The sequence below is a fragment of the Anguilla anguilla genome, chromosome 1 (genome assembly GCF_013347855.1).
Source record: "Anguilla anguilla isolate fAngAng1 chromosome 1, fAngAng1.pri, whole genome shotgun sequence".
NCBI lineage: Eukaryota > Metazoa > Chordata > Actinopteri > Anguilliformes > Anguillidae > Anguilla > Anguilla anguilla.
The window spans coordinates 39,860,491-39,876,529 of record NC_049201.1 but is presented as its reverse complement, the minus strand read 5'-3'; the positions used below and the strand labels follow the sequence as shown (position 1 = coordinate 39,876,529).

At 38.9% G+C, this 16,039-nt stretch overlaps 1 protein-coding gene across 4 annotated transcripts; it reads right to left on the bottom strand.

The window, feature by feature from the left end:
* Positions 1 to 8,510: 8,510 nt before the first annotated feature.
* On the bottom strand, positions 8,511 to 15,640 carry lgals3b (lectin, galactoside binding soluble 3b). Of its 4 annotated transcripts, none has more exons than XM_035405638.1 (6): positions 15,514 to 15,640; positions 12,345 to 12,355; positions 11,782 to 12,057; positions 11,251 to 11,339; positions 10,867 to 11,035; positions 8,511 to 9,222 (listed from the first exon to the last, which is right to left on the bottom strand). In XM_035405638.1, exons 1-6 carry the CDS (start codon positions 15,611 to 15,613, stop codon positions 9,064 to 9,066), a joined length of 804 nt encoding a protein of 267 aa, XP_035261529.1. In that variant the 5' UTR covers positions 15,614 to 15,640; the 3' UTR covers positions 8,511 to 9,063. The 4 variants fall into 4 exon arrangements, with proteins under 4 accessions (XP_035261529.1, XP_035261538.1, XP_035261556.1 ...); XM_035405647.1 differs by having other exon boundaries at positions 11,782 to 12,054; XM_035405665.1 differs by lacking the exon at positions 15,514 to 15,640 and adding an exon at positions 13,517 to 13,661 and having other exon boundaries at positions 11,782 to 12,054.
* Between the last annotated feature and the right edge of the window lie 399 nt (positions 15,641 to 16,039).

Here is a 16,039-nt window from a genome sequence, read left to right as displayed (position 1 = left end):
TACATTTTATTTATTTATTTTTTATGTCAAATAAATATACAACCACTATCGCTGGGCTGTATGTCTTGATTCTGATCCCGAGAGCACTTTCTAGTCAAAATCATTATCACTACAATAATTAGGGCAACAATATGTTGCAGTGGTGAAAGAACAGGATATGCACCCATCTTGATTTGATTCCTAGGGTGACCACTGCTGTTGCATCCTTGACTATGATATTTAACCAGAATTCCGTCACTATATCAAGAAGGTTAGCCTGAATTGTTGCAGTAAATATGACAATATGGTTCCATGATCTATCATTTGCCCTGGGACTGCTGTTTACAAATTAATATTATTAATTTATGTATATAATTTAAATAAGTATTATTTGATGGAAGTCATCTTCGAAGGTTGAAGGTCAGTGTTTCCCAAATTGTTCTTTTTGAGATTTTTGTGTCTTCTAAAAATGACAGTTTGTTTATTCTGAAAATCCTGACTGTTTTGATAACTTGAGAAAATGTTCAGGGTTGAAGAGGTATATCTATGGGAGTAGTAGTAGTTAGTATGCCATTGATTTGGAATCACAGCTACAGAAACTTTTTTTTTTTGTCAAGCTTTAAACTTTCAGGACAAACATATCATACACATAAAGCATGCACATTTTTGCAACTAACATTTATAATTTTAGTCTGACTGTATTTTGTACAAATTTAGATTTTCCTGAATGATCTCCTCCAGTACCTCTTATTCTATTTAAATTCCAACTTTAACTTACTTCTTTATTAAATTTGGAAACTACTTCAAAGTTCTTCATAGATAACAGGATGTGTTGGGGCTTCCTGAATGGCCCATCCAGTTCAGCCATCCCATATGGTAACATTCTGTAAATTCAGGAGGGAACACAAGCACTTACACACAGTCTGAAGAGTGTCCAGCCAACCACCTCTTTATTTCACTCTGGAGCTGCAGCTGGGCTATTACATTTGCTCTGCTGGGGGACTGGACTACTGGCAAAGCTGATGCTGACATATATCTCAGGTGCAGCCCAATACCTCACATTTTAGAGCCTGGGTTTTTAACAGGAGGTCCATGAAGGTACACTAGGGGGTCCCTGGCCAGACATGATATGCAAGGGCTATATATAGATTTGAGAAAATATTTTTAAGTATAAGACCCTTTTAAAATATAACCCTTTTTACTTATGATTGGGGTCCCCTGGATGCCTTTTAGCCTTTGTAGGGGTCCCAGGATCAGAAAAGCCAGAAAACCTCTGTCTGAATATATGAACAAAAAGCTTTTCTACTGTAGGCGTTTGTACTTTAGCTTATTGTTTTCTTGCATTGCAGTGGGCAAATCAAGATGACTGTAAAATACTGCAACAAATAATTTCCTTTGTATTTTGGATTGTGCAACTTCTTGCAGTTTCTCAATGAAACAATCCTTTTAAAACCATAAAAAGTCTGATTTGAATCTCGCTTCACCCTAATTCAATGATCATATACTAAAGGTTTTGTTTTTATTTCAAATGAAAATGTCTAATCCTTGACATTGATATGCTGTTTTTCCTGTTTCTGCCATGTGTAAGTATATTTTAAATTAATTGTTTGTGCATTGGGTGGTACAGTGAGTAGCACTGTTGCCTCATAGCAAGAAGGTACCAAGTTTGAATCCTGGTCAATGGCCTTTTTGTGTGGAGTTTGCTTGTCTCCCACGTGGGTTTCGTCTGGGTACTTTGGTTTTCTACCACAGTCCAAAGACATGCAGGTTGGGTTAACTGGAGAGTCTCAATTGTCCTTGGGGCATGAATGTATGAGTGAATGGTGTGTGGAGCCTGTGGAGTGGATGTCCAGGGTTTAATCCTGCCTTTCATCCAATGTCTGCTCGGATAGACTTGAGCTCAACCAGAAGTACGCAGTTTATAGCTTCAGATATCTTAATTGCCTTACTAGTCTTTTAAATATGACCTCTGGCATTATAAACTCTCAGCATAGTAGGGTGTCTGCTAGCAGTACAAGCGTAAATACAATGATCAGCGTTATTATAAAATGAGCAATATTTGCTGGCAATATTAGCTTTAACATTTATCATTATTAGCAGGTTAGCATAATTTTTTACTCTTGTACTCTTTAATTGATCGCATAACAAGCTAATTCTAATGGGTCATTTGATAAATGTCCATTCAAGGGAAATAATGACGTCAAAGCTAATGACTTTAGAATATTTTCATGTTTGACCCTTGCTATATATTAAGCACATATGATTATACTGTTTCGTGTTTATTGCTTGTTACCAAGCGAGGATAGTTTTATGACAATAGTAACGTTTTTACTGATGAAGTCTGCCATTTGAAAATAAAATATTCCAGGGTCAGGTTTTGTTGTACCATACAAAAATGCACACAAGGCTTTGGCAGCACTCTGTACAACAAACAAATTGAGAGCACTGGCCAATTTATGGAGTTCACAGTCTAGGCGTGTTCTCTGAGCAATCACTTTTGAATAATTGATGTTGGCCATCTCCAGTTTCCCTCAAGAATATCATCCACACTTTCCATCATTAAAAATACATGTTTGACCTGCCACCTGGATACACTGCAGGGCCTCCCCTTTGCTGAAAAGTGATTAGGTTTCAGAAAAAAAGTGCACTTGCCTCTTTTGGTGCACAAGCATTTGATCCAAATGACTTGTTTTGCATTCTGTGTTTTGATCTTCCTTTATTGTCAAGGATCATATGTCAAAGCTGAACTTCTGTTATCTTGACAGCAAAGAGCTTTGAAGTCTCTTTTGAGAGCCACTTCTGTGCTATTAGCCCATATGTGCTGCAGTGAAAGCTGCGCATTTCCCCAGAAATAAGGTAATATTAATTTGTACTACAGTGGTATTGTAAGGCCCAAGAACAGAACATCTTTCATGTAAAAATGTGAGAATTATGACCTCAGTAAGCAGGTGACAACAGAGGGATGGTCTATTCCTCTGGTACAGCCTGGGCCTTGCCTATGGCGGCTGCCAGGATGAGGGTGGTCTGCTCCACAGGTGGTCCTGGGTGGGGAGGAAGCGGTAGGGATCAGGGAGGCTCGAGATTGGTTGGAGGTTTGTTTAGCTAACAGCCCAAGGCGAGCAGGAAGTGGGGGTGCCTCTGCATTGCTGAGAGTCTACCCTGCATGCACTGGCATGTCTGCCCATCCCATAAAGGGGGGAATGCAGGTGTGTGCCAAACAGGCGGAAAGGGGACTCAGCAGCAAGTGAGGAAGCTGCACAGATTTTTTTTTATTTTTAATTGAGGACATGAACCATGGTTTGGCTTACTTAAATGGCTCAGCCTGGCCCTTACTTGCACAATGCGTAGAAACTTTGTAAAAATGATGCAGCAATTTAAATTTCAGTAGATGTTCTTATTCATACTGTAAAGTTCTTGCTGTGCAGCGTGCCTGAAGTGAGTGCAAGCCTATAATGGAGTAGAGTCACAAAGCAATTATGCAACTTTCAGGACACATTTTTTGTTACTAGCTAGATAGCTATCTTGTTCAACAATGAGGCACATTTTTTGTTAAAATTCTCTGAAATTCCTTGAAATTATATTTGTTAAAACAAGTTTTCACAGGGGCCAATGTTTTTTGTTGATTTTATTTATTTATGTATTTGTTTGCATGCTAAATTAATTAAAATATTTAATTAATCCATTAAATGGTTACTGGCAAGCTACACGCCAATAAATAATGTGCTTTTCTATTTGAGTTTTATAATTTATCTCACACAATAAATTAATTGTTTTAGATTCCATATTAACTGACTAACTGAGCTGACTCTCCATAAATAAGTAGGCTTACTAGAATAAAAGCCAGAATACACAGTGTGTTCCCTGGACCACAGCTTTAAAAATGAGTTACAATTTCAGTTTCTGACTACATTGTGACTTATATCAGCAAACAGATTTCAGCTGCCAGTTTATTTATTACGGGAATTTTAGAATTTAACATTTTAAATGCCTTTATAACACTGTCCTAAGATTATTTAAGTATATGTAGCCATTACATATTAACACAAACACAGACATGACAATAATTTGATACTGTGAAAACTGTATATTCAGTCAGTATGCATATTTCTTCATTTTGATTAAGGAAACATGCGCTATCAAAACTTCAGTCAGAAAAAAAGACTAAATTAGTGACAAATTGAGAATATACATCACAGTGTAAAATACACCCCTTGAATGCTAATTATCAACAGGGTAATTAAGTCTCCATCTTTTATCTGGCATTGAATTGTTCCGATATGAAGGGATTACCTGTTGCCGATGATCAGTCTACACAGATCACAGATATGATAGTTCACAAGCCTTGTTCTGTTCTTTCTTTTAAGGTAACTTTGTCGTACAACTACAAGCTACATTTCTTCCACATTCTTGCTTGCTTCTCACAGTTTACATACGTCCATTGATAAAGGCAAGGAGCTGACACTGGTCATCGGTGTCATGACCAATGGTTGTAGTCTGCATATACTGCTGACATACTTTCGCCATCTAGTGGATACAGTAAAAAAAAACTTTTAAAAAAACCGGACATTTTTCCGGAAGTATGCAGACTTATCTCACCTGCGTTACCATTTTTGCCATTTATTTATTTATTTAAATTTTATTTCTTGCTAAATCTAAATTACACGTGTTTCATAAAGCAGGCATTGCAGACTCACGTATGCACTTGCTCATCTCCATCATAGGGAGGCGGCTTCCTTGCTTGCACTTGAAAACGTTAATCTGAAGAAAAACACGTTTGTTTGTTTGGTTTTTTTTTTTTTAAATTGAACCTTTAATTTATACAGGGACATCACATTGAGACACTGGTCTCTCTTTCAATGGAGCCCTGATGACAAAAGAAAAAACAGTCGAACAGACAAAAGCTAAAGGTTCCAAGAGATAAAATGAATATATGAAGATTAAAGGGGAATTGCACTTTATAACACTTCTGGGCTCATTTTCACACCTACCCGGAGTTTTGTGTGCATCCCAGACGGTTTTTATGTTTTACGTCTGGGATGCAATTCCCCTTTAATTAAAAAATGTTAAATAAATAAATTAAAATTAAATAAATAAAAACAATTAAAAGTTCAATTCAGTCAGAACATTTACATTCAAGGTAGCCAGTTTTTTAATCAGGGTGATACACTGGCCTATGGTAATAAAAGAGTTCAGCTTTAATGCACACTGCAACTCATTCCAGGCATGAGGAGCACTATATCTAAATGCAGTTTCACCTAGTTCAGAGTAGACCCACGGCACCTTGAGAATCAACCAGTCCTGAGAACGAGTCTGATAGGCTCCAACTCTCCATTCAATAAGAGATCAAATATGAGGAGGTAGCTTTTGGAGAAGTGCTTTATATAAAAACAGGAACCAATGTTGGTCTCTTCTCTGAGATAGGGAGGGCCAGCCCACCTTCTGATACAGTACACAATGGTGAGTACGGTAATCTCCAGTGATGTAATGTAGGGTTGAATGATAAATGGAGTCTAAAAGCTTTAAGGTGGAAGCATCAGTGTGTTTATATATTATATCACCGTAATCAAGTACCGGAAGGAATGTTGCCTCAACAATCCTTCTAATGAGAAACAAGATTTATTTCTGTAAAGGAAACCAAGTCTCACTTGTAATTTTTTAATTAATTGATCAATATGAGTCAGGTTTCCATCAATCCAGATACCCAGATATTTATAGTGTGAGACTCTCAATCAGGGCATCATTGAGTGTGCACATCTGTAGCTCAGTAAAATCTGTCCTTTTAGATCGGGTAAATAACATGTATTTAATTTTGTCTGAATTTGAAACTAGTTTGAGATCTAAGAGGGCCTTCTGCAAGGCATTGAAGCTGAGCTGCAGATTTTCAACAGCTTGAGATACAGTAGAAGCAGAACTGTAAAGTACAGTGTCGTCTGCATAAAGATGTAGATTGTAACTCTTTACGTAAGAAACAACATTATTTATATTAATTGTAAATAATACAGGACCTAAAATAGAACCTTGAGGGACACCTTTAGTTATATTGAGAAACTTGGATCGAACATGATCAGCAGCAATACATTGAGACCTGTCAGATAGGTGGTTTTCAAACCAATTACAGGCAGATCCAGTCAAATAGAGGATAGCCTACGCAACAATGTGGATTGAACGATGGTATCGAATGCTTTAGTCAGATAGCACAATGAATAGCACAATGTTGTTCATTATCTAGAGAGGTCTCTATGTCATTTATCACAAGAGTTGTAGCAGAAATTGTACTGTGATTAGCTCTGAATTCTGATTGGCAATTGCTCAGAATGGAGTACCTAGTGAGAAAGGCTTTAAGCTGCTTGTTGACAAGAGATTCTAGAACTTTAGCCAAGCAGGACAGTGTAGAAACTGGGCGATAATTATTAAGGTCACTAGGATCACCACCCTTGGAGTGGTAGCATATGCGCAGCCTTCCATACTTTAGGGATAACACTGCAGAGAATAGTGAGATTAAAAATGTGAGTCAGGGGGCACTGCAATCAGAGGAGCAGAAAGCCTAATAAATTATGGGTCAAGTTGATCCTCTCCAGTGGACTTCTTTGTATCAATAGCCAGGAGAGCACTAAGTACCTCACACAAAGTGAATGGAGAAAAAGAATGGGCAACTCTATTCCTGGTAACAGCAATTTTAGGAGCAGTATTTGGAGAATCATGGGTTCCTTCGGATGTAGGATCAGACAAATCTGAAATGTCAACACTAATTCTGGATTCTCTCTCAAAAAGATGGCCCACTGCAACAAAATGCTGGTTAAAGGCATCAGCTACTTCATTCTAATCCATAACTAAACTAGAGTTTAGCCTGATTTGATTAAGCAGTGAGTTATGGCCTTTGTGCTTAGTTGTGTTAACTATTTTCCAGAACTTTTCTGGATTAGCATACAAACCAGCAAGAGAATTTAAGTAATATTTTGATTTTGCATTCCTTACAGAGGTAGAGCACTTATTTCTTAACTGTCTGAAGGCCAGCCAGTCCAAGGAACTACCGGAGCATCTGGCTTGAGCCCAAGCTTCATTTCTCAACTGAATCAAATCAGTGAACTCAGATGTAAACCAGGGATTTTTCCTATTTTTAAACTCTAAGTCTTCTCATGGGTTTGTCAGGGAGATAAATACAGATGAGAAATGGTCTAGAGCAGTCTTCGAATCAGGGATACTAGAGATACATGACAAATTGGCATGGTACAGATCATGCAAGAACCCTTGTTCCTCAAAGTTCCGTAAGTTCCTCTTTGTGATAAAATGGGGGTTTGATTTAAGCAGTCGTGTCTCTGATGCACACTATTGGACAGTGATCACTCAAATCTAGTGGAAAAACTCCACTGGACATGTATTTATGTGGAGCATTAGTTAAAATTACATCAATAAGCGTAGATTTAAAAGAATCTTTCAAATTTATACGTATATAATATAGTAATTAAATGGTAAATGGACTGCATTTATATAGCGCTTTACAATTGATGCCTCTCATTCGCCAGAGCAGTTAGGGGTTAGGTGTCTTGCTCAAGGACACTTCTACATGCCCAGGGCGGGGTTTGAACCGGCAACCCTCCGACTGCCAGACAATTGGTCTTACCTCCTGAGCTATGTCGCCCCTATTAATTTAATTGGCTTAAACCCAGATCAATACAGGTAGACTTCAAACAATCAGAGGATGGGGACAACCAATTAAGGTTACGATTTCCTAAAATAGCCACCTCAGAGGATAGGAAGAGAGCTAGCAGTTCTGCTATAGCATCCATAACATGAGCAGCTGCAGTAGGTGGGCGATAGACTGCTACCACATAGAGGCTAACATTAGGACTTAGTTATATTTTAGTGACTAGCAGTTCAAACTGCTTTGAAACAGAAACACTTAGTGATTTAGTTGCATGTAGTTTATTTTTTATGTAAGTTGCTACCCCACCACCTTTTTTAGGCCTGTCGCATCTAAAAACATTGTATTCTTTTAGCACAATAGAATCATCTTCAATAGAACTGTTTAGCCATGCTTCAGAGAAAACAAAAACATCAGGATTTCTATCGTTGACTATCGTTCGCTAGTGAAGTATAGTAAAGGTGGGGTAAAGCAAAAGCCTTGTTGCTGGTCATTCTCTGATGACACAACCCTTGTTGCCCTTGGCTATGGGTGATTTTGCTGTTAGCTGAATGATAATGCATTTGCCTATGGGATCATCGTCAAACTTCAGCCCATGCACATATAGCTCGCGTTCACTTAGGCATCACGTAAGCACCCAGCTCTACATTCGCTTAAGCTACTGAGGGGCAATTTTGGAATGAATCAGACTTTGCATGTGCATATCTCAGATATGAATAAGCCCCATTGTAACTTGAAAAAAAAATAAGACAAAACATCAACTGGAATATTGTGTGAGATGTCAGTAAATTGTTTGTTTTGTATATTACACTGACTCTTTGTAAAATGTCATGGTGTAACAATATAATACCATCACGAACAATAGTAAGATTGATCAGGCACACAAAAGTCAGCAGCAAAATGTTTTTTTACTCCATTCAAAATCATTTTAATTCTTCAGATTTTGCCTGAGTGCAAGTGCTCAGTTCAAGAACATCTAGATGCATGTAACAGCAGCCTTATGCACACACACATTATAATTAGATAAAAGTTAAAACATTGTATAACTATGGAAGCTCTCAACATTGTCAGTGTCATTCTTCGTTCCAGAATTGCCTTGAATACACACATACTTGTCCTCTAGATTTTATACTCTAGGTGGGTTGTGCCCTTCAGCAGTAACTATGACAGTCTCATATTCCTTGTACACAATAGGTAGGATTAACATTGTAAAACTGTGGTTGGGTTACAGGATTCTGGATCAGTTGCTCAAGAGATGGCTCTACCCACATCAAAATGATTAGGGAATATAAAACCCCATGTGGCTTCAAAGGTCTGCAGTGATATAGAAGGAGCTGAGGGATCACAAGCCCAATAGGAATAAGGCTGCTGGGATGCAGGAGGGGTTCAGAAGGTCATATGTCAAAAAGGGGGGCAGACTCTTGAGATGTGAGAGGAGGGGCTCATGGGAGTTTCTCCACATTGACAGATGTGAGGGTGATGTCATCGTAGATGCCCAAACAGGTGACCTGGTTGAGTTCTGGAATCCGGTGCTTGTATTCCAGCAGGTGAGCCTTGTTCACTGCCACCTTGTACTCACTGGGAGTGCAGAGGATCTTCAGCTGTGACCCAACCACAAACAAACATAAATGGTCCATGCAAGTCATATAAAACATTAAATTGCTGTTTCCAGATGTTAAACTTTACCTTTGTCTTCTGAAGAAATTATAACTTGTTACTGATATTATGCAGCCAATCAAATATGGGGTAACTAGGTGGCCAAATGTAGAGAGCCAGTTTTTTGTGGAAATTGCCAGGGCAACAGGGTTAACACTCGTACACTTTCAAGAAGTGCTAGAGGATCTTTAATTACGACAGTAAGTCAGAACTTCTAACATCCATCCAGCACCTTCTACAGCAGTGGTAACCAACCCTGTTCCTGGAGATCTATCATCCTGTAGGTTTTCATTTCAACCCTAATTTGGCAGACCTGATTCCGCTGATTAGCAGCTCAATGAAACCTCTAGATGTGGAACAAAGTGTGCTTTGTTAGGGTTGGAGTGAAAACCTAAGGATGGTAAATCTCCAGGAACAGGGTTACCACTATTCTACTGCATAGTTCCTCCATCACAATTGATTTTTATTGGTTCAGTGGGAAGAGTGCCCCCTGCTGGCCCAACAACTCCTCTTCCAGTAGTTCCCCAGGTGTCCCTTCCTAGACTAACCAAACCCAGACCTATTTAGCTTCAGTTAGCAGTACAGGGGGGTATTTCACAAAACAGGACAACTGAGTTAGCTGGATAACTGAGCTGAGTAGAACTCAGAACAGCTGTTTTTAATTCAGTCCATGACCCAGATGTCCATGTTTTACTCAGTGCGGTTATCCAGCTAAGTCAGTAATCCTGATGTGTAAAAACAGGGCCCAGGGTAGTACACTAGCTGGTACAATTATGTCATTGCATATCATTACATTGCATGAAAACATTACCCAGTTAGATCTCAGCACTGACACCAGTTTATATTACACATATAGATTCATTATTAATCAATGACTGGCTGCATCTACACGGCATATATTCAGTCTCATACTTGCACTGAGTGCTCCACTGTGACACACAGATTCAAGATTAAGGATAACACCATTCAAAAATATATGTATTTCTTACAGAAACAGTAAATTATCATTATAATCATTGTGTTTGCCTATTCTTTTATCAGTAAGTATTTAAACATTAAGCTCTGGGAATGTGTTTGGTTTAGGCATACCAAGAATGTCTCTACAAGGGGATGCCCCTTGCAAAGCTTATTGAAAGCCTCATTTGGTTTCTCCAAGCAAACGTTTGTAAGGCTTAATTTAGAAAGGCCTCACCACAGCTTTTATACAGTTATACAATAATGTTTCAGTCAAAGAAAGAACAGCTGTCTTCTGGCTTAGCTTAATAATATGTTAATAGGACTGAGGCAAAGCAGAAAATATTGTCTCAGTGACAGAGAAAGAAAAACACTAGGATGTATTCAAAAGATGTGAAATTATATTTAATAATGGGATCAATCATCTAAAGGCTGTTTGTCCAATGTTGCCGAATATATTACCTGTTTAAATAAGCTAAGATGTCAAATATTTTGTTAAGCCATATAATTAGTGACCTTTAATTTGACAGTACAAATTCAGGTTGAACCACTTTTATGCTTTAATTGACTTATCCCCAACATGGATTGCTATGACCTCAGCACCTCAGTTGCCTGTTTTTGGGCCGCATACTCACCTCAAAGGGCTGCTCGGGGGCAAAGGGGAATTGGCTCAGTGCACGTTCCTCCCTACCCCACCTGCCTCCCACCAGTGAGTTACGCACAATCACCGCCTTTCCATGCTCATTGAAGCGGGGGTTGAAGTGAAGGGCGATGTCCTTGCCTCGTGACAGGTTTACCGTAAACCTACAAAGGATGCATCAGTGGTGCTTCAGTCTTAATGCCATAAGAAAAACTGTAGAGGTCTCTGGATATCTCTACCATGCTACAGGCTACAAAACAATGCTCAGAATGTTCCCCGCAATAGGGACAGCAGCACAGTTCTGAAATTCTACCATACATTTGCAGCAGGTAATATGCCTGCTGCTGATAAAACAGAAGATGAAGGGAATAATACTGACTTATTTGGTTTTGGCTTGACCTGGCCTTTGATGGTGATCAGCATTTTGTCGTGGACACCGTTTGGCAGCTTCAAGTCATATGGCACTTTCTGTCAGGGAGAAACTGATTGACAAAGTGTCTTTGTCGCAGTGATGATTTGCTGTTGCGCAGTTTCTGTTTCTGCGCTTCAGGTATGTTTTTATACTGTATGAATGGTAATGCCATGTATTCAATCAGTCATGAGTAAAGTAATTACCGGTTTGTGGTATGTCAAAAAATGTGACAGAAACTGACCAACGCCATTTCTGGCCATAAAGAATTGGTGTGCATCCTGCCAAAGTTACCCTGTGCGATGGAATGGATATGCTACTGACACTGGCTGAAGTAATCTCCTGCCGTTTTATATGCCTGTGTTGATATCACACATAGCCCGTTGGTTATACATGTCTGTGTAGTGGAAATCAATGTGTTTTAGGCTGAGCTCTGAACTACCTGTAAAGAACCAATACATAGAGAGAACAAGACACTGATGGTTACACTGAATCTCTCACCGGTGGGGCTTCCTGAGGAGGGTCCTGAGCAGGGTTCAGTGTTGGGGGCTGGTTAGGTTGGCCTGGCCATGCTGGTTGTGGGGTTTGGTTAGGTTGGCCTGGCCATGCTGGTTGTGGGGTTTGGTTAGGTTGGCCTGGCCACATAGGTTGGTTAGGTTGACCTGGCCACATAGGTTGGTTAGGTTGACCTGGCCACATAGGTTGGTTAGGTTGGCCTGGCCATACTGGTGCTCCAGAGTTCTGACCATTCTGTGGTGGACCCCAGAGGTTATTCTGCTGAAAAGAGAACGATGGTCAGACACACACACACACACACACAAACGTGTGCACACACACACACAAATCCCTCTCTCTCTGTGCAAACACATGCGCACACACATGTGCACACACAAACACACACACACACGCACACACATATTCAGACCCAAAAGTGACAAAATTCACATAACTCCATTCACATAACTCCATAACAAAATTCAACACTACCCTCATTCTGAAACATTGAGTTACAGTCAACCCACAGAACATAAAAAAAAAATAAATAAATAAAAGCAATTACTTACATTCATGTTTTCTGGAAAACAAACAGAAGGCCATGTTATTATTGCATAACTATACAGTCAATAACAAACTAATGGAATGGACTGAAACCGAACAGATAAAGATTAAATGCAGCTCTTCAGCTCAACGTGCTCTGAAGACAGGATACTATCAAGGGGAAGCTGACAGAGGAACATTCGTTCCTCTCTTTGGTGTGAGACAGGATGGTCACACTGTGTTTTTGCCAGAAGGGGGCACCATCTCCCTGGCATTCGTAAATATGTACAGCAATGTTCCACAAACCACCACCATGACACACTGAACCAGTAATATCAGTTTTAAAGATAGAGCAAATATTTAACTGAAACAGTACTGATCATTATTTGAGACAAACATCACTTTCCCACACTAATATTATTTCTCTTTAGAGAATAAACTAGGACATATCATAGGAATAGTACCAAAATCCTCTAATCTTTCCAAATGAAAGCCATACAATCCAGGGGATATTTATTTAAAAGACTTAAAATTATTGACTTTTGGAGTTAATTCTTCACCTGGGCTATACACAGTATTATTCAGAAGTTGACCACATCTCTGCAGAAGACTTAAGCTTGGCTTTGTGCTGTTCAGGTTCAGATTAGCTTTCCACCTACAGCATTTTCAGAAAGCCACATAGTTCACCTCAGTTCTGTACGAGGCCAATGTTAGAACATTCTAGAACAGTGCATAAGAATATATAATGAGGAGAACAGGCCATTTGCTCTGTCTGTATAATAAACAGCTAACCCCAAGATGCCAGCAGTTATCACATACTGCATAAAGGGCATGCGCAAATTCAGCATGTGATATGAAATCCTGCTCCTGGTGATTTTCTTTTAGTCACACAACAGCAAAAGACAAGTCAGCACTATTCGCACAGCACTAATTGTTTTTACTCCTCAGGACGTTCCCTGCAGTACCCACCTCCGAGATAAACCGTGGTTTACTTTCCATACACAATAAAATGTTCAGTGTTAAATCAACCATTACAGAGTGCATATGGTCTCAGCTATTGGACTCAGCTGAATCAATACTAGACATTGTACTATGTACTTTCCATACAGATACTGTCAATGTGTATGCAAATGTGAACTATGTTGGACACAGACACATCTTTTTTAAGAGGCAGTACATAGTCCAGTGGTGAACTTACCTGTTTTTAGCTGTTTGTCAGTCCAGGTACAGACACGGAAGAACACAGATCAACCTCATTTATATGCTGTTCCCACATTTAGCCACACCTTGTTTCCGAATCCTGTGTGCGGCAGACCACGCCACTAGGGTGTTTTAAAAAATGTCCTCGACATTGTCACATGTCCTGTGTGTCTATGGTACACTCATGCAAAAACCAGTATGTTTTTTTTAGCTTATCACAAAATGTTATAAAATAAAAAACAAAGGAATGCTGCTTTCATATTATTTTACTTTATTCAGAGAGGTAGAAATCAAAGAGGGTGTCATAGCAGAGCAATAAACAGAGCATTCATACAAAGGGGTATACGATTTATAACACCGTCAATTTCACAATTTCAAGAGCTACCTGCATAATTCATTGGATGAATCAAGGTTTTTCATAAGAAGACAGATATACAACTGTATTGATACTTTTAAATACTATGACTCAGAGTTATTATTGTTCTTAGATAAAGGAGTAGCAAAGTAAATCATTTCAGCATTTTTAATGTTTTTTCCTTTTCGTTCAACTTAGAGTGCCCAGTCATCTTCACCAGCTGCACTCATTGCTGCAAACCTCTGCCTTCAGCTTAGGAGAGGGCAGGGGAGCACATGCTCTCCTTTGAAGCTCCTGCTGTCAGGCTGATGCGTATTCATACCACTGTCCACATGTGGAGCTTACACAGAAACGAATCTTAGGAAGACACTTCTTGAACTTGACCAAACAAAATTATCGAGCAGACGGTGGGAACCAACCCGACCAGCTGGTACTGTCTACTTTTCTGTAATTTGGCAAATATGATCATTCACCCACACAGTAATTTCAATTGTTCTTATGGAGAGATTTTTAGCTTAGGGCAGGGGTGGGTGTGGTTGTAGGCTTTTGCCATACGTCAACTCTATGACTCAAGTAATCAACTTGTCATAATCTTCAGTTAAGACGAGTCGACTCAGATGCTATTACAAAAAGCCTGCACCCACACCAGCCCTTCTTAGATAAGATTGGATTCCCCTGAATTACAGTAGAGAGCTGAGGGAAGAGCTTACACCTGAAAGTATGAACTACTGTAATTCTCCTGTTTGATGCACCTGAAGCCATAGTGCGGAACGTGAAAATGCTAATTGCCCTGGTCGTGGTATTAATGTGAAAGTGCAGTTTATGCTCTCAATATTAAAAGTAATACAAAATTTGTTAGTAACATTGAGACCCTTTTTCACAAGGCTGCATAATGGAGTATAGCTTGCCAAATGATGAACAAAGTTACATTTCTAAAATATTTTTAAAATTCTACAGTAAGGACATTTGTGGCCAGGGATTATTAATAAGGCCAATTATGTCATACCATATCACACCCAGGGACAGTGGGTTTGAAAACTCTGATAGGAATTCTTAATTTGGTTTTGGGAATTGATAAAAGGGCATGGATCAGTTGATATTCTTTACATTAACAAAAAGTAATTCAAGTTGTGAAAAGCATCCAAAACTCCCCAAAGCAGGTTTATGATTCTTATGGATTATCAGTAAGACCCCAAATTAGACTGGGCTTAATAAACCAATTTTATTTTCAGCCATGTTTCAGACAACAATTCATCTTAGAAATCAGGTTGCTGAAAATAAGCTAAATCATTTAAAGTAGACGTTATGTTTGTCGGGGATCTAGCCTTTTGTAGACCAAAAAACAATAGTAGGGACAGGGAAAAGGTTGCTAAAATTAACAGTGGACAAACTACTGAATATTGAGTGGCCTTTATTGTGATAGCCTCCTTTAAATAGGGATATAATACTCAAAGCTCAATTTCGATGGGTGTTGACTTTCTGATCACATTAAACTCTGAATGGTTGAAATATTTTAAAGATATAAAGATTCTAAAGATTACTTTCAGTTTATGCCTTAAAAGGAGAAACTGTGAAATCTACAGTATGTAACCGCAAAGTCAGGTCTGGGTTGAAACAGAGTATAAACCGAGATCTCTCACCTGCCCTGCAGAAGTTTTGAGACATACTGTCTGTGGCTGTGGGTGTAGAAGGAATGCAGTAGAGCAGACAGGGAGTCTTGTGTTTGTACACAATGAGCATAACCGAAGCAGCTCAGGTTGCCATGAGAACAAGGGTGTGACCCCAGGGCGGAGAGAAATATGCTCTTTAATATAGAAAAGAGAGGTGTGAGAGACAGGTCATACATATTACAGAACAATACTATACATATTACAAAACAATATTATATGTATGGAACCTATTATACACACATTTGTGTGTGATTAGTTTATTGAATTTGCTTAGTTGTTTTGGAAACAGCAGATCTTCAGTCATTTTCAGAATATTATATCACTCTCAGAGGTCTCAGAGGCTTATAATTTCATTTTAACAGCTATTTCACTTTATTGTATTTAACTTATTTAACTTTTAACTTATTTTAATTTTTCCTTTAGAGACTGCAAGATCAACACAGATTAGAAAGCACATTCTTTATGGCAGATTGGCGGTGTATTGCCTGATGTATTG

Coding starts and splice junctions, on each gene's coding strand:
- lgals3b (XM_035405638.1), bottom strand. CDS start 15,613: ATGCTCATTGTGTACAAACACAAGACTCCCTGTCTGCTCTACTGCATT. Junction 11,340..11,781: donor CTCCTCAGGAAGCCCCACCG/GTGAGAGATTCA, acceptor TCTCCCTGACAG/AAAGTGCCATATGACTTGAA. Junction 9,223..10,866: donor CCCCCGAGCAGCCCTTTGAG/GTGAGTATGCGG, acceptor GTTGGGTCACAG/CTGAAGATCCTCTGCACTCC.